Source organism: Ovis aries, chromosome 1 (assembly GCF_016772045.2).
Source record: "Ovis aries strain OAR_USU_Benz2616 breed Rambouillet chromosome 1, ARS-UI_Ramb_v3.0, whole genome shotgun sequence".
Taxonomy (NCBI): domain Eukaryota; kingdom Metazoa; phylum Chordata; class Mammalia; order Artiodactyla; family Bovidae; genus Ovis; species Ovis aries.
In genome coordinates, this window is record NC_056054.1 from 101,850,525 (window position 1) to 101,874,845 (window position 24,321).

The window sequence follows — 24,321 nt, forward strand, 5'->3', positions numbered from 1 at the left end:
TGCAGACAAACAGAAGAAAAAGAAACTAAAGATTATAAGGCCATCTGCTGCTGTTGCTAGGTCAAAGAAGGGAACTCTCCTATACTGTTGGGGGGAATGCAAGTTGGTACAGCCACTGAGGAGAACAGTATGGAGGATCCTTAGAAAACTAAAAATAGAGTTACCATATGATCCAGCAATCCCACTCTTGGGCATATATCTAGATGAAAGTGTGCTAAGTCACTCAGTCGTGTCTGACTCTTTGTGACTCCATGGACTGTAGCCCACTAGGCTCCTCTATCCCTGGGATTCTCCAGACAAGAATACTAGAGTGGGTTGCCATGCCCTCTTCCAGGGGATCTTCCTGACCCAGGGATCAAGCCCATATCACTTGCATTGCAGGTGGATTCTTTACTGCTGAGCCACCTTCAGGGAAGCCTATAAGGCCATCTAATGACAAACCATTATTAACATGTTAATGATACTCTCTAAAATTATATGCTTGCACTATGTCCTATGCTTTTGTCATTCAATAATTTACATCTCTCTCTCTCTCTCTATATATATATATATATATATATATCCATGTCAGTAAATATATGTATATGTCTATATTACCACTTGAATGCCTTTATTGTAGTCCATTGATACAAGGTGTTACTGTAAGATACTCTCTTAGATCCACATTTCTAGGCTATCATTCTTACCCAGGTATTCCTTGCAGATAAGGACCTCCTTGAAACAAGCAAACTGTCCTTTTCTCATCATTATTATTGAATATCACATATTCAAAGCCCAGGCCGTCCTCAAAGCCTCTGGTGAAGAGCTGGGCCTGTGATAATCCTTCTCCTTCCACAAGCTGTGGGTCTGCAGGGCAACCAGATGGATGCACACATGAGAAACAGGTATGAGAAAAACACCATGTCAGAGGCAAATATCTGTTCCCTGCGAGAATCACCAGTCAGCGGATGATTGATTAAAATGCCAGCCAGGTGCAAAATCGAAGGGGATGGGAGAGTTCCAAAGAAACAGAATACAGGATATTTGCTCCTGTGGAATTGGTCTAAGTGGGGACACAGTAAAAAATAAATGAAATCAAAACAAAGTACTAACACATGGCAATCAGGAAATACAGTACATAAATGTGAAGGGAATATGGAATAATATAATAAAATACAGACAGAAATCCTTCTGCAAATAAGTGCAGTTTAAATGGGATTTAAAGAAAGTGAGGAATGTAATAGTAGAGAAGTATTCCTTGCAGACATGAGTTTAACCTGAGCAGAAGATAGATATCATACTGAATCAGAAACTGAGCCAGTTCAACCCAATATTCAATGTGATTATGATGCTTGAGTCTGAAACTCAGGGTCAGAACAATTATGGTTCATGAAATCAAGTTAGTGGGTTGTAAGACTTTAAAAAGAAACTTAAAAAAAAAAATCCTCATGCTTCACATATATCCTGGATAAATACTAGTGTACTCATTTAGATATGTTTTCTCAGTTACACAACTGTGCACAAGTTGTGTGCTCTGGGTTGTGAGTCAAAATGTAGGTAACTTCAAAATAAAGACTAAAAACTACTGCTCTGAGGGAAGGGCATATTTTTTCTTTCATATCCATTTTAAGATTTAATTCCCCAAACTCTCAGCTTTCTTTTACAGCTCATCATGATTTGCTATGTATAATGTTGTTTCCTTTATTGCTGCAAGATTTACATTTACAAACTTGGAAAAGGATATGAGATGAGAAGATCTGGGAGAAGTGGGGAAGACAAGAAAGGATGCCTGTTATTTATGCCTTGAGCATTTGGTGGCAGACACCCTGTCTTTTGGACTCCATGTGCTCAACAACTGGCACATAGGCACACACTATGTTCATTCTAGCAGTTGTTGACAAATTGAATGATTTAAAGAGCCAAAGAAACTTAAAATTGATAATCAGTCTCATGGCACAGTAGAAAGAGTCTTGTCCTGGGAGTCAGAAAATTTTTTGTGACTTAGCTTTGGCCTAGAATTTGCTCCTTTCTCCATACTTTATCCATACAGCAAGTAGATAAATCTAAATGACCCCTAACGTTTGTTTCAACTCTGACATTCTGGGACTTCAGGATAAGATAAGCATCTGTTCGGTTCGGTTCAGTCGCTCAGTCGTGTCCGACTCTTTGCGACCCCATGAATCGCAGCACGCCAGGCCTCCCTGTCCATCACCAACTCCTGGAGTTCACTCAGACTCACGTCCATCAAGTCAGTGATGCCATCCAGCCATCTCATCCTCTGTCGTCCCCTTCTCCTCCTGCCCCCAATCCCCCCCAGCATCAGAGTCTTTTCCAATGAGTCAACTCTTCGCATGAGATGGCCCAAGTACTCAAGTCTTTCTAATTTTTGACTTAGGATTTCAAAACTTCTGGTCTAGGTTACTAAACATTGAGGTTACCTCATAAAAAAGGGGAAAAAAAAAAAGATGGTGGGAGAGTCTGTTAGAAATGCAGGCTCTTGGGCTCTATTCCTGACCTACTGAAGCTGAACCTACAGTTTAACAAGATTCCCAGCTGCTTCATATTCATGTTAAAATCTGAGAAGAACCGGTCTTTTAATACATGAGATAACACTGAAGGTAGCAGAGGAGTAACATGATAAAAATTTGCATTCAGAATCTCTGCCAGCGGGATGAAAGGAGGCCGATAAGAAAGATGAGTGAGGGGCTTCCCTGGTGGCTCACTGGTAAAAGAATCCACCTGCCAATGCAGGGCACACAGGTGTGACCCCTGCTGGGGAAGATCCCACATGCCAAGGAGCAACTAAGCCCGTGTGCCACCTAAGCCTGTGATCTAGAGCCCACACTCTGCAACTAGTGAACCCTGTGGGCCATGGAGCTCGTGCTCTGCAACAAGAGAAGCCTGCGTACTGCAACAAAGAGTAGCCCCTGCTTGCTGCAACTAGAGAAAAGCCCACACCTCAACTAGAGAAAAGCACACACAGCAACGAAGACCCAGCATAACCAAAACTGAATAAATAAATAAAAATTAAAAAAAGAGAGCATATTAAAAAAAAAAAGATGAGTGAGAAGATCACAGAAACACTATCAAATCACAACCACCAAAATTTTCTGAGTCAAGGGGTGATTTTCTCCAGCTATGTGAGGGCTTGTGCGAGTAAGTGGTGGCAGATGGCTGGATTCATCCAGGGCTGGGGTTATCCCATACAAGTACGCTAAAGAAGTTCAGATAAAAGAGGGCTATGGAGATAGTGAGAAAGTAGAGGACTTGATGAGATGACAGTCTTAATGAGGCCAAATAATTTTTTCTGTAGGGCGTTTGCACAAGTAAGCTGGTAGGAAAAAGGTTGTAGTCAAAAAAAGGATGTCTAAATGTGTGAATTTGGAGGTTGTGCATTTTCTGAAGACGAAAAGGCTCAAGATGTCTATGGGAGTGTGTTGCTGGGGCTGTGCAAAAGAAAGTTTCTGAGGAGGTAAATAAAGCGAGTAGCCATGATGTGGATGCTGGGTTGCCGAGAATGGTGTATGGAACTAGGTAGAGAGGAAGACAGTTAACCAGGCGCTGAAATGCTCAACATATGAGGGAGAGGTTGGATGACAGCTACAAGAAGAGGAAGCTGAGGGTGATAAAGTCAGAAGGTATAAACCTCAAAAGGAATGGGGGTTTTCTAAGAAGCAGAGGAAGTAATGATTTGAAAGCAAGTGTGGGTAGAAGAGAGGACCTCAAACTCCTCCCTAGTCTGAGAGGGTCAAGTTTCAGGCAAGAGAGGGTAGTTAGGTTGGATGAAAGGATGAGCAGAAACATGTGGGAACTGACCCCCGGAAACCACTGATATTTACGGAGTGGATAGAAGGAGAAAGGGAAAATTGCTCAGAGAAGTTTGTGAAAGCCAACAGACAAAACATTTCAAGGAGAATGAAATTAATAGCTAGATTGAGCACAGTAAGGACTGAAAAATGTCCATCAAATTTGACAATTAGGTTGCTAGTGGCTTAAGTGAAGAAATTGAAGTAGAGCTATTAGCATAGAAGCCAAACTGCACTGGTTAAGTATATTCAATTAACTGTGTGAGGTGTTCAATAGTTAGAATGGAATTAGTACTACAAACTGCTAAATTTCCCCCTCATTTGTAAAACAGTTAATTCTTATTTCTCTCTATACTGGTAGTTCTATAAAGAAACTTTAAATTACCATTTTTATTGGTAAAGGTGGTTTTATTTTTGTTTCATTCCTTCAGCAAATACTGAAGTACTCAGCAAATGCCATGAGGAAACTGAGGCAAGGAAAGGTAAAGTAACTTGCCCAAGGTAACCCAGCTTTAAATTGTGGAAGCAAAATTTGAACCCACTCACTAAATTTCAACCATTAGATTAGGAAGCTATCTTTTGGATGGCCTCTAAAGCCATGTGACTGAATGAGATTATCAACAGAGTATAGTGAAGCAAGGAGTACTAAGGTTGGAGACATGGGGCATCCTAACACCAAGTTTGAGGACAAGGAGGAACTGGCAAAAGAAACTAAAAGGCAAGAGGCAGTGAAATAGAAGAATGTGGCGTCTTGAAAGCCACATTCAAGGAGAAAAGAGTCGTCAGCTGTGCCAAAAGCTAAGTGAGGTCACTGGTGTTAGCAACACGAAGGTCATGGGTGACAGTAGTTCTGATGGAGTGGTGTGAGTGAGAGTCTGCCTGGAGAGGGTTTAAGAGAGACTAGGAAGAAAGAAACTGAGATGCGGCATGTCTGCACGCTAATGAGAAAGATGTAGCAGAGAAGGGATGTCCTTAAGTAGGCCAAAGGGATATGGTGCACACATCGACAGCTTGACCTCTCATTGGAGTATGGCTACTTCACTCACCACAGGACAAAGCAGAACATCAGGCACAGATACAGGGAAGAAGCAGGGGTTGTTTGGAAATTGTCTTCTGATTGCTTTGATTCTATGAAACAGGAGACAAGAGCAGCTAAGAGTAAGGCTTGAGAAAAAGAAGGTAGGAAACAGTCATCCAGGAGAGCAGGAGAGTGAGGAGACAAGGGGAAAATGAAATACAATGGCCAGGCAACATTAAGGGCCTACTTGGGGTCCTGAAACAAACAAACAAGCATCATGGGAAGTCCCTGGCTGCCCAGTGGTTTGGGCTCTCTGTTCCCACTGCAGGCGGCATGGGTGCTAATCCTGGTTGGGAAACTAAGATACAGCAAGTTGCACAACATGGCCAAAAGAAAAAAGAAAACAACCCCAGAACATCACAATCCCCAAATACCTCCCTAAAGATACATTTACATGATTGAAAGGTAATGAATAAAATGAGAAATATTTGTAAAAACTTCATGAAGTCAGGAGCCCTATCTGTGCACTAAGGCTTGTTTCAGGAATACGCTTTGTAGAGCACAGATCCTCAACAGATGCTGAATGAACATACAAAGGGTGTTGCAAGTAAGAAACCAAAAAGGCTGACTCTAAAAATAAAGAATGTATACATTTTAGGCATATATATATATATATATATATATATATATACATACACACACACACACACACACATATACCCAATATGCTACTGGAGATCAGTGGAGAAATAACTCCAGAAAGAATGAACAGATGGAGCCAAAGCAAAAACCACACCCAGTCGTGGATGTGACTGGTGATGGAGGTAGAGTCCGATGCTGTAAACAGCAATATCGCATAGGAACCTGGAATGTTAGGGTTATGAATCAAGGCAAATTGGAAGTGGTCAAACAGGAGATGGTAAGAGTGAACATCGACATTTTAGGAATCAGCAAACTAAAATGGACTGTAATGGGTGAATTTAACTCAGATGACCATTATATCTACTACTGTGGGCAAGAATCCCTTAGAAGAAATGGACTAACCATCATAGTAAACAAAAGAGTCCAGAATGCAATACTTGGATGCAATCTCAAAAACGACAGAATGATCTCTCTGTTCATTTCCACGGCAAACCATTTGATATCACAGTAATCCAAGTCTATGCCCCAAACAGTAATATTGAAGAAGCAGAAGCTGAACAGTTCTATGAAGAGCTACAAGACCTTCTAGAACTAACACCCAAAAAAGATGTCCTTTTCATTATACAGGACTGGAATGCAGAAGTAGAAAGAAAAGAAACATCTGGAGTAACAGGCAAATTTGGCCTTGGAGTATAGAATGAAGCAGGACAAAGGCTAATAGAGTTTTGCCAAGAGAACACACTGGTCATAGCAAACACCTTCCAACAACACAAGAGAAGACTCTACACATGGACATCACCAGATGGTCAATACTGAAATCACACTGATTATATTCTTTGCAGCCAAAGATGAAGAAGCTCTATACAGTCAGCAAAAACAAGACCAGGAGCTGACTGTGGCTCAGATTATGAGCTCCTTATTGCCAAATTCAGACTTAAATTGAAGAAAGTAGGGAAAACCACTAGATCATTCAGGTATGACCTAAATGAAATCCCTTACGATTATACAGTGGAAGTGACAAATAGATTCAAGGGACTAGATCTGATAGACAGTGTGCCTGAAGAACTATGGACGGAGGTTCGTGACATTGTACATGAGGCAGTGATCAAGACCATCCCCAAGAAAAAGAAATGCAAAAAGGCAAATGGTTGTCTGAGGAGGCCTTACAAATAGCTATGAAAAGAAGGGAAGCGAAAGGCAAAGGAGAAAAGGTATACCCTGTTGAAAAGGGTATACCATTTGAATGCAGAGTTCCAAAGAATAGCAAGGAGAGATAAGAAAGCCTTCCTCTGTGGTCAATGCAAAGAAATAGAGGAAAACAATAGGATGGGAAAGAGTAGAGATCTCTTCAAGAAAATTAGAGATACCAAGAGAACTTTTCATGCAAAGACGAGCACAGTAAAGGAAATAAATGGTATGGACATAACAGAAGCAGAAATGTTAAGAAGAGGTGGTAAGAATACACAGAACTATACAAAAAAGATCTTCACAACCCAGATCATCACGATGGTATGATCACCCAACTAGGGTCAGACATCCTGGAATGAAAGTGAAGTGGGCCTTAGGAAGTATCACTACGAAAAAAGCTAGTGGAGATGATGGAATTCCAGTTGAGCTTTTTGAAATCCTAAAAGATGATGCTGTGAAAGTGCTGTACTCAATTTATGCCAGTAAATTTAGAAAACTCAGCAGTGGCCACAGGACTGGAAAAGGTCAGTTTTCATCCCAATCCCAAAGAAAAGCAATGCCAAAGAATGCTCAAACTACTGGACAATTGCACTTATCTCACACGCTAGCAAAGTAGTGCTCAAAATTCTCCAAGCCAGGCTTCAGCAGTACACGAACCCTGAACTTCCAGATGTTCAAGCTGGATTTAGAAAAGGCAGAGGAACCAGAGATCAAATTGCCAACATCCACTGGATCATGGAAAAAGCAAGAGAGTTCCAGAAAAACATCTATTTCTGCTTTATTGACTATGCCAAAGCCTTTGACTGTGTGGATCACAATAAACAGTGGAAAATTCTGAAAGAGATGGGGATACCAGACCTGACCTGACTCCTGAGAAATCTGTTTGCAGGTCAAGAAGCAACAGTTAGAACTGGACATGGAACAACAGACTGGTACCAAATAGGAAAAGGAGTACATCAAGGCTCTATATTGTCACGCTGCTTATTTAACTTATATGCAGAGTACGTCATGAGAAACATTGGGCTGGATGAAGCATAAGCTGGAATCAAGATTGCCGAGAGAAATATCAATAACCTCAGATATGCAGATGATTCCACACTTATGGCAGAAAGCGAAGAAGAACTAAAGAGTCTCTTAATGAAAGCGAAAGAGGAGAGTGAAAAAGTTGGCTTAAAGCTCAACATTCAGAAAACAAAGATCATGGCATCTGGTCCCATCACTTCATAGCAAATAGATGGAGAAACAATGGGAACAGTGTCAGACTTTATTTGGGGGCTCCAAAATCAGTGCAGATGGTGACTGCAGCCATGAAATTAAAAGACACTTACTCCTTGGAAGAAAAGTTATGACCAACCTAGACAGCATTATTAAAAAGCAGAGACATTACTTTGCCAACAAAGGTCCATCTAGTCAAGCCTATGGTTTTTCCACTAGTCATGTATGCATATGAGAGATGGACTGTAAAGAAAGCTGAGCGCTGAAGAATTGATGTTTTTGAATTGTGGTGTTGGAGAAGACTCTTGAGCGTCCCTTGGACTGCAAGGAGATCCAACCAGTCCATCCTAAAGGAAATCAGTCCTGAATTGGAAAGACTGATCTTGAAGCTGAAACTCCAGTACTTTGGCCACCTGATGAAAAGAGTTAACTCTTTTGAAATGACCCTGAGGCTCAGAAAGATTGAAGGCAGGAGAAGGAGATGAAAGAGGATGAGATGGTTGGATGGCATCACCGACTCAATGGACATGAGTTTGGGTAAACTCTGGGAGTTGGTGATGGACAGGGAGGCCTGGTGTGCTGCAACCCATGAGGTCACAAAGAGTCGGACATGACTGAGCGACTGAACTAAACTGAACTGGACTATACAATCCATGATATTCTCCAGGCCAGAATACTGGAATGTATAGATTTCCCTTCTCCAAGGAATCTTTCCAACCCAGGGATCAAACCCAGGTCTCCCACATTGGAGGCAGATTCTTTACCAACTGAGCCACCAGGGAAGCTCCCAACCTGTTTTCTATTACAAAACAACTGACGTTAACTTTTTGCAAGGAAGAAATATCAATAACCTCAGAAATTTACATATAAAGGAAATCTCCATCTCTGTATCAGTAAGAGATGGAAAACTCTGTATCACAAGAGAATCTTTTCAAGGGAGAAAGCAACAACTTACATCTTTTCCTGGTAATCTCCCCATACTGCCTCCTATCCCCAACCCTTTTCTTTTGTCTTTAGTTGAAATGGTATTTAACCCAGTGGCTTAGACCATCTAGGGGAGTTACTCACTACTTTCCCCTGGCTATCTCCCAGGTATACAGGAGGTATATGTGCTAATAAATTTCCTTTAAAAAAAAAAAAAAAAGCAATGGGTAGAAAAGGTGCTGTACATTGTTCCTCCCAATTCCTGTATGAGGAATCTCTTTTGTTGTTATTAAAGTGCATCTACACTAGGATGACCCAGAGAGATGATATGGGGAGGGTGGTGGGAGGGGGGGTTCAGGGTTGGAACTCATGTACACCTGTGGTGGATTCATGTCAATGTATGGCAAAACCAATACAGTATTGTAATGCAAAAAAATAAAATTTAAATTAAAAGAAAATAAAGTGAATCTATTTTTTTCACAGCATGTATTACCATCTGATTTACTTTGTTTTCATTACTTAGTGATTTGTCTCTCATTACTCCAGAAGGGCAGAGATGTTAGGTAAAAAAAGAAACAAAAAACCAAGTACAGCATCTTAAGCAGGTTCCCTGGTGTGTGTTTCCTCCCTCCCTTCTTATTTCTCTTCTTCCTACAAGCATGTATAAGGCACTTACTATGTACCGGGTACTATTCTAAGCACTGGAGATATAGTGGGGAATAAAACACACACAAAATCTCTGCCCTTATAAAGCAAACACTCTAGTGGTGAGAGAGAAACCGTTAAAACACAAAGCATTGTCTTATGGAGATAAGTACTATGTAAAAAATAAATATATACCCTAAAAATGCATATTATTAAGTGAAAGAAAATAATCTGAAAAGACTACATACTGTATGTGTTTTGGAAGAGGCAAAATCATGGAGAGAGTGAAAAGATCAGTGGTCACCTAGGGTTTGGAGGGAGGAAGGAGAAATGAACAGAAGGAACACAGTGAATTTTTAAGGCAGTGGAACTATTCAGTATGATACATGTCATTATACATTTGTCAAACTTCATAAAGTATTACACAAAGAATGAGCCCTGATGTAAACTATGGGCTTAAGTTCATGTTACCAATACAGTCTCATCATCATAACAAACATACTTTACTATCACAAGATATTAATAAATGGGAACCTGGCAGGGGGAAGTAAGGGATATTTGAGAACTCTGCACTTTCCACTTTTTTCACTATAGACCTGAAAGTGAAAGAAAGTGAAAGTGAAGTTGGTCAGTCGTGTCCGACTCTTTGCGACCCCATGGACTGTAGCCTACCAGGCTCCTCCGTCCATGGGATTCTCCATGCAAGAGTACTGGAGTGGGTTGCCATTTCCTTCTCCAGGGGATCTTCCCGACCCACGGATTGAACCCAGGTCTCCCACATTCCAGGCAGACGCTTTAACCGCTGAGCCACCAGGGAAGCCCAATAGACCTGAAACTACTACTAAAAAAAAAAAAAAAAAATCTATTAATTAAAACACACACAGACAGGAAGTGCAATGTGTGTATGTTGGAGGTGGGGTGGTCTGCCTTGGGAGTTTAGAGTCTGTGAGATGAGGGGGTGACTTGAGTGTTCTTAGCTTCCTAGGGGGACAGAGCCACATATTGGGATAAATATTAAATTAAGCTTAGTGATGACAGCCTCAAGACAGAAAGGTGATGAGAATGTGGGAGGGTGGAGGCTTTCTGGGGCCCCTTCCTGCTAATGTTGATGATGATGCCATGGTGGGGGTAGTCTTGCTAATGGCAATAGACTTTATGCTCTCCCACAATCTGCAAAATTTATTGAGATTTCTGGCCTATAAAACTGGAGAATATAGCAACCATATAGCACTTTTCTCCTTCCTTTTTCAAGTAATAACTAGTGCTTCTATCTGTTCTTAGTTTTATAGTTGATATTTAAGTATTCTGTTATGGGAGAGTAGTTGTTCCTACCAAGGAAATAGGTCTTGAAGTCTTCACTCTTATAAGTACATGTATGTTTACATGAAGGCAAACGTTCCCAGGAGCCATCTTCACATTTCTTCATAAACTGGTCAAAAAGGAGTTTTAAGTCCTTGCTCCAGCTGGGGTTGGGGAGAGCCCAGTCCTTATGAACGGCTTTCTCAGTAGAAAACAACCTCTAAAAGGAGAAAAAGGAGAGTAAAGGAAGGTACATCCTATTTCATAACATATTCTATTTTCTAAGACTATCTTATTGCTTTTCCTCTTCCCTAAAGCTTATTATTTTGAAGTGGAAACAAATTTCTAGCATCACCTGGTCCTCCCTCCTTAGGAGAAATGGGAGACTGAGAGGATAAATGATTTGCTCAAAGTCATCTAACTAGCTAGTGGCAGAGTTGGTATTAAGTCCAGGTCTGCAGAGCCCCTTCTTTTTCTCAAACCTTAATGAAGCACAGGTGAGCCAGAAATTGGTGATAAAGAAAGATGAAGGTCAGACAACTTTTCTCTATGTAAAAGGTGCTACCAGTGGGAAACACACAGGAAGCCAGAGCACAGGGGAGAGGTATTCATCTCAGATTGTGTAATCAGGGAGGGGGTCCTTTGACTTGAATCTTCACTAGATTCAATTAGACAAGCAGAAATCAGCCAGATAGAATATTGTAGGCAAAGGAATATTGTGTGCAAAGGCAAGGAGACATGAAACAGTTTTGAGGGGCCTTACAACAACCATATGAAGTATGTACTAATTATACCCCCATTTTACAGATGATGAAACTAAGGGCTCAGGACTTACCTGGTGTCCAGTGGTTAAGAGTCTACCTTCTAATGCAGGGGACTTGGTTTGATCCATGGTTGGGGAACTAAGAACCTACATGCCGAGGGGCAACTATGATAGTGGACTGCAATGAGAAGCCCTGCAATAGTGCGCTAGAACTAAGAGAAGCCCTATGTGCTGCCAAGAACAGTGCAGTCAACAAATAAGTAAATAAACAAAAGAAACAAGGCCTCAAGCAAGTTTGGCATTGTTTCAGTACAAGGGGAGGAGCAAGGGCCTGACTGTGAGACTGGTTTGAATTGTATCTGCAGTGCACTTGGTGGGATTTTAAACAAGGGAGTGACAAGATCAGATTTGGTCATAATACGAAAGATAGTGAGAGTGATTTCAAGATTGGAATGAGAGGGCCTTGTCTGGAAGCTACTGGAGTAACTCAGAAAAATTATGAGTACATGAAGCACAGTTGGTGACTAATTGGATACAGGAGAGTGAGGGAAGGGGAAAAATACCAGAGCTAATCCCAGGTTTCTGAACTATGCAACAAAGTCGGTGAAAGAGCTAAATGTTCTTTCAGAAAGAGAACAGAAAGACAACACAAAGAAAGAGGAGGAGGAGGTTGGAGGAGAAAAGTTCTTGGCATCACAATAACCGCAGCTTCCACGACTGCTATTTCCCTGTAGCATTCAGCACTGCTGACACCACCCTTATGGCAGAAAGTGAAGAGGAGCTAAAAGCCTCTTGATGAAAGTGAAAGAGGAGAGTGAAAAAGTTGGCTTAAAGCTCAACATTCAGAAAACGAAGATCATGGCATCTGGTCCCATCACTTCATGGGAAATAGATGGGGAAACAGTAGAGACAGTGTCAGACTTTATTTTTTTGGACTCCAAAATCACTGCAGATGGTGATTGCAGCCATGAAATTAAAAGACGCATACTCCTTGGAAGAAAAGTTATGACCAACCTAGATAGTATATTCAAAAGCAGAGACATTACTTTGCCGACTAAGGTCCGTCTAGTCAAGGCTATGGTTTTTCCAGTGGTCATATATGGATGTGAGAGTTGGACTGTGAAGAAGGCTGAGCGCCGAAGAATTGATGCTTTTGAACTGTGGTGTTGGAGAAGACTCTTGAGAGTCCCGTGGACTGCAAGGAGACCCAACCAGTCCATTCTGAAGGGGATCAACCCTGGAATTTCTTTGGAAGGAATGATGCTAAAGCTGAAGCTCCAGTACTTTGGACACCTCATGTGAAGAGTTGACTCATTGGAAAAGACTCTGATGCTGGGAGAGATTGGGGGCAGGAGGAGAAGGGGACGACAGAGGATGAGATAGCTGGACAGCATCACGGACTCGATGGACATGAGTCTGAGTGAACTCCGGGAGACGGTGATGGACAGGGAGGCCTGGCATGCTGTGATTCATGGGGTCACAAAGAGTCAGACACGACTGAGCGACTGAACTGAACTGAACTGAACTGAACCACACCAGTGCCCACACAGCAGGTGGAAAGGTACAGGGGCCCTGGTGGATGAGGGACAAAGTGTCGCCTAGGGAGCTGAACAAAGCAAATGTCCACAGGCACCACAAAGGAAAATCAGTTATTGTGACTCGTGCAGAAGTCCTAGAACATTAAGATTGCAGAAGCTATCACCTCTGTAGTATTCTACTTCCAGTCATCCTTATCAAGTCATTCAGATTCAAAGTATCTACAACACTCGGACTACACCCAGTGTACAGGGAGGTATACTTACTGTGATGGAATAACCAGGCAAATAGGCTTCTGTTGACCTCAGGGTTGGGTCTTAATCAAATGGTAAGAATTTAGGGAGCCTGTCTTAAGAACTCTACGGAACTAAAAACTTCCTAGCTATAAAAAGTCTTGACTTCTTGAGGGGAAATATGAGTAAGACTGAGACTACTCCACTCCCTTGCCCAATACTTGTACCTTTTTTTTTTTTTTCCTATGGTTTTCAGCTCAAAAATTTTGGTAAGGAAAGAAAAGGAAAACAAACAAAAAGAACTTTAACCCATGTATTATCTCTTCATACTAATATAACTAATGGTAAAATTTTGATATATTTCCTCCAAGTTTTTGTAACTTTTCTTAGTATACTTGTAATCGCAGTAAGAAATATAATTTTTCTTTTACCTCATCACTTAAAATGCTTTGGTGTTGACTTTCTCATGTCCTTAATCTGTTATCACCATTTTCAACAGCAGAAAAATAGTCCTTTAAAATGATATACTACACTTTACTCAACCATTTAAATTGTACATGTAAATTGTTTCCAGTGTTTTGCTACTTTAAATGAAAAGGACCATTGGAACATTATGAATATGGTATTTTCTCTACTTTGGATTATTTCCTTAGAATTTAGTTCCAATTGTGTAGTTTTTAAAGTACATAAATTCTGGAAGTAACATAACAGACACAATTAGTCATAAATTAGTGTGTATTGACCAATACTTTTCAACTGAGAGATAGAATAGCATGTGTAAGCTTTGGAGTTGTGAATTTGGGTTTACCTCATCTATAGTTTTCCTTCAAAATAGGAAACTCTAGGTTTGATCAGTTCTAGCATCCTTTTATGGACCAGTGCAATAGAGATAATAGAAGACTTTTAGGAATTAGAATGACTCCCTTGATCCTGGGCTCTTCCACCTGACTTTTTAAAATATTTATTTTTAATTGGAGGATAATTACTTTATAATATTGTGGTTTCTGCCCCAGATCAACATGAATCAGCCATACGTATACATATGTTCCCTCTCTCTTGAACCTCCCTTCTACTTCCCACTCCATCCCATCCCTCTAGGTTGTCACAGAGCATGGATTCAAGCTCCGTGAATCTTAGAGCAAATTCTCACTATCTATTTTACATATGATAATGTATATGTTGCAATGTTATTCTCAATTTGTCTCATCCTCTCCTTTCTCTACTGCGTCCACAAGTTTGTTCTTTATGTCTGTGTCTCCTTGGCTGCCCTGCAAATAGATTCATCAGTACCATCTTTCTAGATTCCATCTATATGTGTTATTACATATTTTTCTCTTTCTGACTTACTTCACTCTGTATAATAGGCTCTAGGTTCATCTACCTCATTAGAACTGACTCAAATACATTCCTTTTTATAGCTAAGAAATATTCCATTGTTACATGTACCACAGCTTCTTTATCCATTCATCTGTTGATGGACACCAAGGTTGCTTCCATGTCCTGATATTGTAAATGGTGCTGCAGTGAACATTAGGGTACATGTGTCTTTTTCAGTTATGGTTTTCTTCAGGGTATATGCCTGATTGCTGGGTCATATGGTAGTTTTATTCCTAGTTTTTTTAGGGAACCTCCATACTGTTCTCCATAGTGTCTGTATCAATTCACATTCCATCAACAGTGCAAGAGGGTTCCTTTTCTCTATACCCTCTCTAGCATTTACTGTTTGTAGATTTTTTTTTGATGGCCATTCTGACCAGTGAAAGGTGACACCTCATTGTAATTTTGATTTGCATTTCTTCAATAATGAGCAATGTTGAGCATCTTTTCACATGTTTATTAGCCATTTGTATGTCTTCTTTAGAAAAATATCTCTTCAGGTCTTCTGCCCACTTTTTGATTGGACTGTTTGTTTTTCTGGTATGGAGCTGCAATAGTTGTTTATATATTTTAGAGATTAATCCTTTGTCAGTTGTTTCATTTGCCATTGTTTTCTTCCATTCTGAGGGCTGTCTTTTCACCTTGTTTATAGTTTCCTTCACGGTGCAAAAGCTTTTAAGTAGGTCCCATTTATTTTTGTTTTTATTTCCATTACTCTAGGAGGTGGGTCATAGAGGATCTTGCTGTGATTTGTGTCAGACAGTGTTCTGCCTATGCTTTCCTCTAAGAGTTTTATAGTTTCTAGTCTTACATATAGGTCTTTAATTCCTTTTGAATTTATTTTTGTGTATGGTGTTAGGAAGTATTTTAATTTCAGTGTTTTACATGTAGCTGTCCAGTTTTCCCGGCACCACTTATTGAAGATATTGTCCTTTCTCAATTGTATATTCTTGCCTCCTTTGTCAAAGATAAGGTGTCTATAGGTGGGTGGATTCATTTCTGGGCTTTCTATCTTGTTCCATCGGTCTATATTTGTTTTTGTTCCAATGCCATACTGTCCTGATGTAGTTTTGTTGTATAGTTTGAAGTCAGGAAGGTTGATTGCTCCAGTTTCATTTTTCAGTCTCAGGATTACTTTGGCTATTCAGGGTCTTCTGTGTTTCCATACAAATTGTAAAATTATTTTTCCTAGTTCTGTGAAAAATATCATTGGTAGTTTGATAGAACTGCATTGAATTTATAGATTGCTTCAGGTAGCATAGTCATTTTCACAATATTGAATCTTCCAATCCAAGAACATGATATATCTCTCCATCTGTTTGTGTCATCTTTGATTTTTTTTCATCACTGTTTGTTAGTTTTCTGCATACTGATCTTTTATCTCTTTAGGTAGATTTTCCTAGATATTTTATTCTTTTAGTTGCAATGGTGAATAGGATTGTTTCCTTAATTTATCTTTCTGATTTTTCATTGTTAGTGTATAGGAATGCAAGGGAGTTCTTCTGCGTGTTAATTTTATATCCTGCGATATTACTATATTCATTGGTTAGCTCTAGTAATTTTCTGGTGGCATCCTTATGCCTTTCTATGTATAGTCTCATTTCATCTGCAAATAATAAGAGTTTTACTTCTGTTTTTTCTAACCTGGATTTCTTTTATTTCTTTTTCTTCTCTGATTGAGAAGCAGCCAGGACTTCCCAAACTATGCTGAATAATAGTAGTAAGAGTGGGCACCCTTGTCTGGTTCCTGATTTTAGAGGAAATGTTTTCAGGTTTCACTGTTGAGAATAATGTTTACTCTGGGTTTGTCATATATGGCCTTTATTATGTTGAATATTTTCCTTCCATGCCTACTTTCTGGAGAATACTTTTTTTATGATAAATGAGTGTTAAATTTTATCAAAAGCTTTCTCATCATCTGTTGAGATGATCATATGGTTTTTATCTTTTACTCTGTGAATATGATGTATCACATTGATTTGTATATACTGAAGAATCCTTGCACCCCTGGAATAAAGCCCACTTGACCATGATGTATGATCTTTTAAATGTGTTGTTCAATTCTGTTTAAAATTTTTGCATCAAAGTTCATCAACGATATTGGCTTGTAATTTTCTCTTTTGGTAGCATCTTTGTCTGATTTTGGTATCAGAGTGATGGCGGCCTCATAGAATGAGTTTAGGAGTTTCTCCTGTCTGATTTTAACTTTGAAGTCTGAGGGGATTCAGCTAAATGTAACAAACTTTTTTTGTTTTTCCCTTTTAGGGCCACACTGTATGGTATGTGGAATCTTAGTTCCCCAACCAGGGATGGAATCTATGTCCCCTGCAGTGGAAGTGTGGAATCTTAGCCACTGGACTGACAGGAAAGTCCTGCAACAAACTTTTTTGAGCCCTACTATATGATCTGGTTCTGGGCCAGGTACAGGTAACAAAGAGAGAAGACTTAGACCCAGTCCTCGAGTGCTTGTAGCCTTGAGTGTGAAAAATGCTACAACAGAAGTAGATACAGACACAGAAGAAGTGACTTTTAGGGAAAACTTCAAAAAGATGAGAACTGATATAGATGTTTTCTAAAGGATGAAAAGTTCACTAAAGAAACAACAGGCAGGCTGCTCCAAGCAAAGGCAGAGAAATACGCGCAACTGCTAGGATTTCAGCCTTTATGGCTAAAAGGTACAAAGAGAACAGTAGCAAGATGGGGATGGCAAAACAAAAGAGGGGTGACACTATAGTGGCTCTTTGGCTTTAACGAAAGCTTAGATTTCATCTTCTAGGTTAATGTTTCAAAAGGTCAATAGGAAAGACAATTTTAGGTGGCAGAACAACAATAACACGTGTATTTTTAAATGAATATTATAAAAGGACATAAATAGTGCATCACACTTTGATTTCGTGTTATTGCCTAGGATGAAGCTGTTTAAAGGAAAGGAGTCTTTAAAGATTCATGAAAAATACATGCCAACTGAGTGGCAAAGTACTTTTTTTTCCATTATGGAGTGCCTTGGGGTGTTTTAAGCAAAGCAGTAACATGAACTGAGGTTTTAGAAAGCTCCCTCTGATGTAAAGGATAAATTGTAAGGTGAGAAGCAATGGTAAGGAAACCAGTTAAAAGACTGTTGTAGAGATCCAGGGGAAATATGGTCAGAAACTGAACTAGAAAGGAATGAAAAAGATTTAAGAGATATCTAGGATATTGGGACCAAGGGTTGTAGAGACTGACTGATCATGGGGGAAGAGCAAGTAGAAGAGTTTTGGATAATTCCTGACTTGTGGTTTGAAGACTGGAGTGGACAGAGGAAAGGAAAGAGGAGGTTTTTGTTAATGTTTGTGTGAATGTCAGGAGGTGGAAAGTAGGAGCAGAACCATTAATTTTAGTTTGGGGAATGTTGAGTTTGGGACCACAGATGAACACTATGATATTGTGAGAAATAAAAATAATGAAAGTTTCAGTTCTAGGAGATGAGAACTAAGTGATACTTGGAAGTAAAGGCACCTATAAATTCACAGCACAGACTCTGTGCATGAGGGATAATCACTACTTTTTGTTGCCCTGAATAGGGGAAAGGTCTTGCTAGATGTTTGATTATGTGTGTTTCAAGCGGGGCATAAGTTACAACTTATTAATGTATCTCCTTTTAAGATTAAGTTACTGAACCAAAAGAGGCATGATTTGTAAAGCCTGTAAATACTACTGTTACAAAGCCCGTAAATATTGTTACATATTCTCAACATAGACTACCAGACACCAACATATAATTAAAGAAATGAATCTATCTTTGTTGTGAGATTAGCACAGGACATTTTTCTTTTCCAACGTATAAGATGGTGGTGTGGTTCAGTCACTAAGTCATGTCTGACTCTATGACCACATGGACTGCAACATGCCAGGCTCCTCTGTCCTCCACTATCTCCTGGAGTTTGCTCAAGTTCATGTCCACTGAGTTAGTGATGACACAGGATTAATAATGGATCTGCACTCTTTATTCTTTAAAAGTAAGTTGGCTGGGCTCTGGTTCTAAGGGAAATGCCGTAAAGCCCATGTTGTTGCCTCTGGAGAGCTTGAGGGGGTGGTTGGGCCTTGTTCTACTACAGTGGTCTGCTTGCCCATTGGGGAGCAGGGCATTGCAGCGGCTCTCTCTCAGCCTCAGTATTTGTTAAACAGAGTCCCCGGTGAGAAGAAATTTGCCAAACTGGCTGGCTTCATGGGTATCATGAATAACATTCAGAAACAGTGATCTAAATTCACTACTCAACTATAGTTGAATCTACAGTCTACCCGGGAATTTATACCCAGGGTCATCTTGAAATCATGCTGGGAGAAACTGACTGCAGAACCTTGTTGACAAGCTACATAAATACAAAGAAAACATTGTGTGATGTGATTCTTATGGTCCAGGAAAGAAAGATACCTCATGATGTTGTCCTTGGTGCAGCCAGTTAATTTTTTAAAACTTAATGCTCACAACTCACATGCTTGAATCAAAGACCTTTGAAACAGAACTCAAAGATGCTGCACCTGAGGTTATCAAATAACTTGTGGAATTTGCTTATACCATGAGAATTTCTGTGAATAGCAACAATGTTCAGTCTTTGTTAGATGCAGCAAACTAGTACCAGATTGAACCTGTGAAGAAAATTTGATTTCTTTTTTTGGCTGTGCTGGGTCTTTGTTGCTACATGTGGGCTTTCTCTAGTTGCAGCTAGTGGGGGCTACTCTTTAGCTGAGGTAAGCAGGGCTTCTCATTTAGATGGCTTCTCTTGTTGCGGAGCATGGGATCCAGGGTGCTTGGGCTTCAATAGTTGTGGCATGTGGGTTCAGAACTTGTAGCTTGTGGACTCCAGAGCATGGGCTCAGTTACCCCACGGCATGTGGAATCATCCCTGAGTAGGGGTCAAACCCATGTCCCCTTCATTGGCAGGCAGATTCTTAACCACTGGACCCCAGGGAGGTTTGTGTGTTGATTTTTTGAAAGAACAAGCTGATGCTTCAAACTGTCTCAGTTTAAGTGTACTAGCAGAGTGTCTAGACTGTCCCGAATTGAAAGCAACAGCAGATGACTTTATTCATCAGCATTTTGTTGAACTGTTTAAAACTGATGAATGTCTGCAACTTGATGCCAAGCGAGTTACACATCTCCTCACCCAGGACACTCTGACTGTGAGAGCAGAGGATCAGGCTTCCCTGATGGCTCAAACAGTAAAGAATCCACCTGCAATGCTGGAGGCCTAGGTTGGATCCCTGGGTTGGAAAGACCCCTTGGAGAAGGGCATGGCAACTCACTCCAGTATTCTTGCCTGGAGAATTCCATGGACAGAGGAGCCTGGCCTGTTACAGTCCATGGGGTCGCAAAGAGTCGGACACAACTGAGTGACTAAGCACACAGCACACAGTCTGGTGGTTAAAATACGGTGAACCTAATCGCCAGCCATTTATGGCTGACATCCTTGTTATGGGCTTCCCTGGTAGCTCAGCTGGTAAAGAATCCGCCTGCAATGCAGGAGACCCCAGTTCTATTCCTGGGTCGGGAAGATCTGCTGGGGAAGGGATAGGCTACCCACTCTAGTATTCTGGCCTGGAGAATTCCATGGACTGTACAGTCCATGGGGTTGCAAAGAGTAGGACACAACTGAGTGACTTTCACTTTTTCTTGTCAAAGTCAGGTTTCCACTTATAACAAAGAATTTAAGTAAAACAGTACAAACGGAACCACTTATTCAAGATAATCCTGAATGCCTTAAGATTGTGATAAATGGAATGAAGTATCATTTCCTGTCTCTAGAAAATTGAGAAGAACTGGCAGAAGGCAAAAGGCCCAGAAGAAGGAAACATGACTATTGGATAGCCCTATTTGGAGGCTCCCAACCAGTCTTGTAGATATTTTTCAACCCAAAGTTGAAAAGAGAAGTATGTTCTGCATAAGCCTAGGAATGAGCCTACAACTTCAAAATACTCTTTTGATGTCTTTGCTCTTATAAATGGCCCATACTTAATGCTCTTCTGTATACTCAACCCCAAGTTTTTAGACTTCTAGTGAAAAATTTAAGTAATCGAGGAAATAAATATCAATAAAAACATCCTCATTTCATCAATTATTACTTATTCCCTACAGCTAATATAATTAGAATCCTATTACAATACTAATTAATATTTCTATTAAAAGTATCACCCTTGGACTTCCCTGGTGGTACAGTGGATAAGAATCTGCCTGTCAATGCAGGGGACATGGGTTTGATCCCTGGTCCAGAAAGATCCCACATGCTGCTAAGCAACTAAGCCAGTGCGTCACAACTACTAAGCCCATGCTAGAGCCTGGGAGCCACAACTACTGAGCCTGTGTGCTGCAATGACTGAAGCCTACACACACTAGAGCCTGTGCTTCACAACAAAAGAAGCCACTGCAATGAGAAGCATGAGCTCTGCAACCAAGCGTAGCCCCCGCTCACTACAACTAGGAAAAAGCCCCAAGAAAGCCTGGGCACAGCAGCAAAGACCCCGTGCAACCAAAATAAACAAACAAACAAATAAATAAAAAGGTACCAGCCTCTCCTTTCTTTTTGCTAAAAACTTCATCTTGAAATTTTTCACTGTTTACTATGACTTGAATATTTTAATATGTTACTTGTCTTTATTATTTTTACTATTAAAATAATTGGGGAAGCTAATTTTATTGTAAATTATTATTAGTTACCTTGAATCTTCCAAGGTGAATATTATTTCATTATTCAATTCAAGTAGACTGCTTAATAATAAGTACTGTATAGCAATTGTTTCAAAATTCTTAAACTTAACATTTTCAGAGATGTTCAAATGGTTTTAACTATCATGAATGGAATCCATTTGTGTGTGTCCTATAAGGGCCTAAAATGATTATTTTCACCTATCTGATCTCCTTCAGAGAGGGCAATCTAAGCAGTACAATTTAATTTAATTATCTAGAATTAAGTCAATAGCCTTATAAACTATTATTTTTAGATATTCCTTAGATATAGCTGGCGAGAGGCAGCAAATATTTGTATTAATTGGTGAGTGGAAAATGATAAGAAAGAAAATCTTATTTTTTCTAGTAGATAAATCTTGGATTGCTATACTGAAGTGAAATGTTATTGTTCTTGTCTTTGTCCTTTCAGGAAGCCTGCTGAGTCTCCTCTCCTCCACCTGCACCTGTTTTTAAAGTTTTCATGTGCTTAAAGATAACTTAAAAATAACTAAAAGATAATTTATCTGAATCCAGTGCTCTGTTCTCTTAGTATTGGTGTTTTCAAACTGTAACATGGGAATGACTTATGATACTAATGCCTAAATGCCTAAGTTGAAAAAATAAATAAAAACAAGGTTCAACAGCTTTTAGTTCATGCTCAAAACAGAGTTGTTCCCTCCTCTATGGACCCTTAGTACTTCCCATAGTACATTTATTTAAAAATTTTGCACTTTCATTTCTTTCTCCCAAATTAGACTTGAGCTCTCTGAAAGGGTTGTTTCTTATTCATCTTTACAGCATTAGAAACCAATGTCTGGCATATTGTTAGTGCTTGATTAATATTAATTGAATATATCAATGAATCAAAACATAGGGATACAAGAACAGGCAATATTTATTTATTGAGAGTCTCTTGGTCAGCAAGGAGATTAAACCAGTCAATACTAAAGGAAATTAACCCTGAATAGTCATTAGAAGGACTGATGCTGAAGCTGAAGCTGAAGCTGCAATACTTTGGCCACCTGATGCAAAAGTCAAGTCATTGGAAAAGACCCTGATCCTGGGAAAGATTCAGGAGGAGAAGGGGGCAACAGAGTACAAGATGGTTGGATGGCATCATCAAGTCAATGGACATGAGTCTGAGCAAACCGAGAGAGATTGTGAAGGACAAGGAAGCCTGGTGTGCTACAGTCCATGGGGTCCCAAAGAGTCAGATACCACAGGGACTGAACAACAAAAACAATGGGAAAAGTACTAAGGGTACATAGAGGAGGAAACAGTTCTCCAACAGGCAATATTTATTTAGGGCATCCCTGGTGGCTCAGGGGTAAAGAAGCCAATGCAGGAGATGCAGGTCCATCCCTGGATAAGGAAGATCTGGAGAAGGAAATGGCAACTCACTCCGGTATTCTTGCCTGGGAAATCCCATGGCCAGAGGAGCCTGGCGGGCTACAGTCCATGGGGTCACAGGACTTAGAGACTTAACAACAACAATATTTATTTAATACTAACGCCAGACATTTCTTTGGAAGGAATGATGCTAAAGCTGAAACTCCAGTGCTTTGGCCACCTCATGTGAAGAGGTGACTCATTGGAAAAGACTCTGATGCTGGGAGGGATTGGGGGCAGGAGGAGAAGGGGACGACAGAGGATGAGATGGCTGGATGGCATCACTGACTCGATGGACATGGGTCTGAGTGAACTCCGGGGGTTGGTGATGGACGGGGAGGCCTGGCGTGCTGCGATTCATGGGGTTGCAAAGAGTCGGATACGACTGAGCGACTGAACTGAACTGAACTGAACTGAACACCAGACACCGCTGTTACATAGCCTTATCTCATGTAAATCTTGTATCAGGTATTAAACCTGAGGAAACTGATCCTCCTGAGGGTATAAGGTAATGGTTATTTGCCAGACTGCTTAGGTTCAGATTCCAACTCTACCACGTGTTTTCTTAAGCCCGTGACCTTCCTTAAGTCATAACCCTTCTTTATTAGTGGTAGTGGTATACTTTGACTTGCTGACGCGATTCAAGCATCCTGCACACTGCCTCAAAACCGTGTCACCCTCCTGTCGTTTCTTATGGCTTGACTTTCAAGACTGAAAGATCCGGTGACCTTGTTAATACTGATACCCTTTGGAGCTAATGTTAGCTTTCATTCTGAGGTCAGTTGGCTGAGGAAAGGGATAAACAGCTGAACATTACTCCTTATTCGGAGAAGGCAATGGCACCCCACTCCAGCACTCTTGCCTGGAAAATCCCATGGATGGAGGAGCCTGGTAGGCTGCAGTCCATGGGGGTGGCTAAGAGTCGGGCACGACTGAGCGACTTCACTTTCACTTTTCACTTTCCTGCATTGGAGAAGGAAATGGCAACCCACTCCAGTATTCTTGCCTGGAGAATCCCAGGCAGAGAGGAGCCTACTGGGCTGCTGTCTATGTGGTCGCACAGAGTCGGACACGACTGAAGTGACTTAGCAGCAGTAGCAGCAGCATACCCTTTATCACAGGCTAAGTTCCTGACGAAGAAGTTCTATCTTTCTGCCCATTTTCGCTGCCGGGCTAACCTGGACTCACCCGCGCGGGTTGCAGATCCGCCGATAGCCGGGCCGCGCCTTCCCGCCGGCCGCGCAGGGCCCAGAGCGAGCGAAGTCCCGCGGTGCAGCTCCTCAGCATGGCTCTCAGAAGCGAGGGAGCTGGCTCGCGCCGGCTGAGGTAAAAGCTGACTCACGCAGCTACCCACCCGCTGCTCTTCCTCTTTAACTGAGGCGAGGTGAGGGCGGGGCCTGGCGCGCCGGGGGGAGGGGACACGTGTCTCGGAGGGGCAGTGGGAGGGAGGGGCCTGAAGGCAGGCGCCGCGTCGGGTAAACCCTTTAGCCGTCCTGCCGCGCCTGAACCTTTTCTGGGGAAACTGTGAAGACTTGTGAAGGCCACTGGACCGAGGGGAGAGCGGCAACAGCGGCCGCGCGGCCTGGGGAGGGCGAGGACGCCAGATG

At 41.0% G+C, this 24,321-nt stretch overlaps 1 protein-coding gene across 2 annotated transcripts in view; it reads right to left on the minus strand.

The window, feature by feature from the left end:
- Positions 1–24,058, minus strand: part of THEM4 (thioesterase superfamily member 4) — a 51,227-nt gene extending 27,169 nt beyond the window's left edge. For both annotated transcript variants that reach the window (XM_027975113.3, XM_060414324.1), the window contains exons 1-3: positions 23,903–24,058; positions 10,750–10,936; positions 687–846 (exon numbers count right to left, since the gene is read on the minus strand). In XM_027975113.3, coding sequence (XP_027830914.1) covers positions 687–846; positions 10,750–10,936; positions 23,903–24,001 — 446 coding nt within the window. In that variant the 5' untranslated portion in view covers positions 24,002–24,058. The remainder of the gene's footprint in view (positions 1–686; positions 847–10,749; positions 10,937–23,902) is intronic.
- Positions 24,059–24,321: the final 263 nt, after the last annotated feature.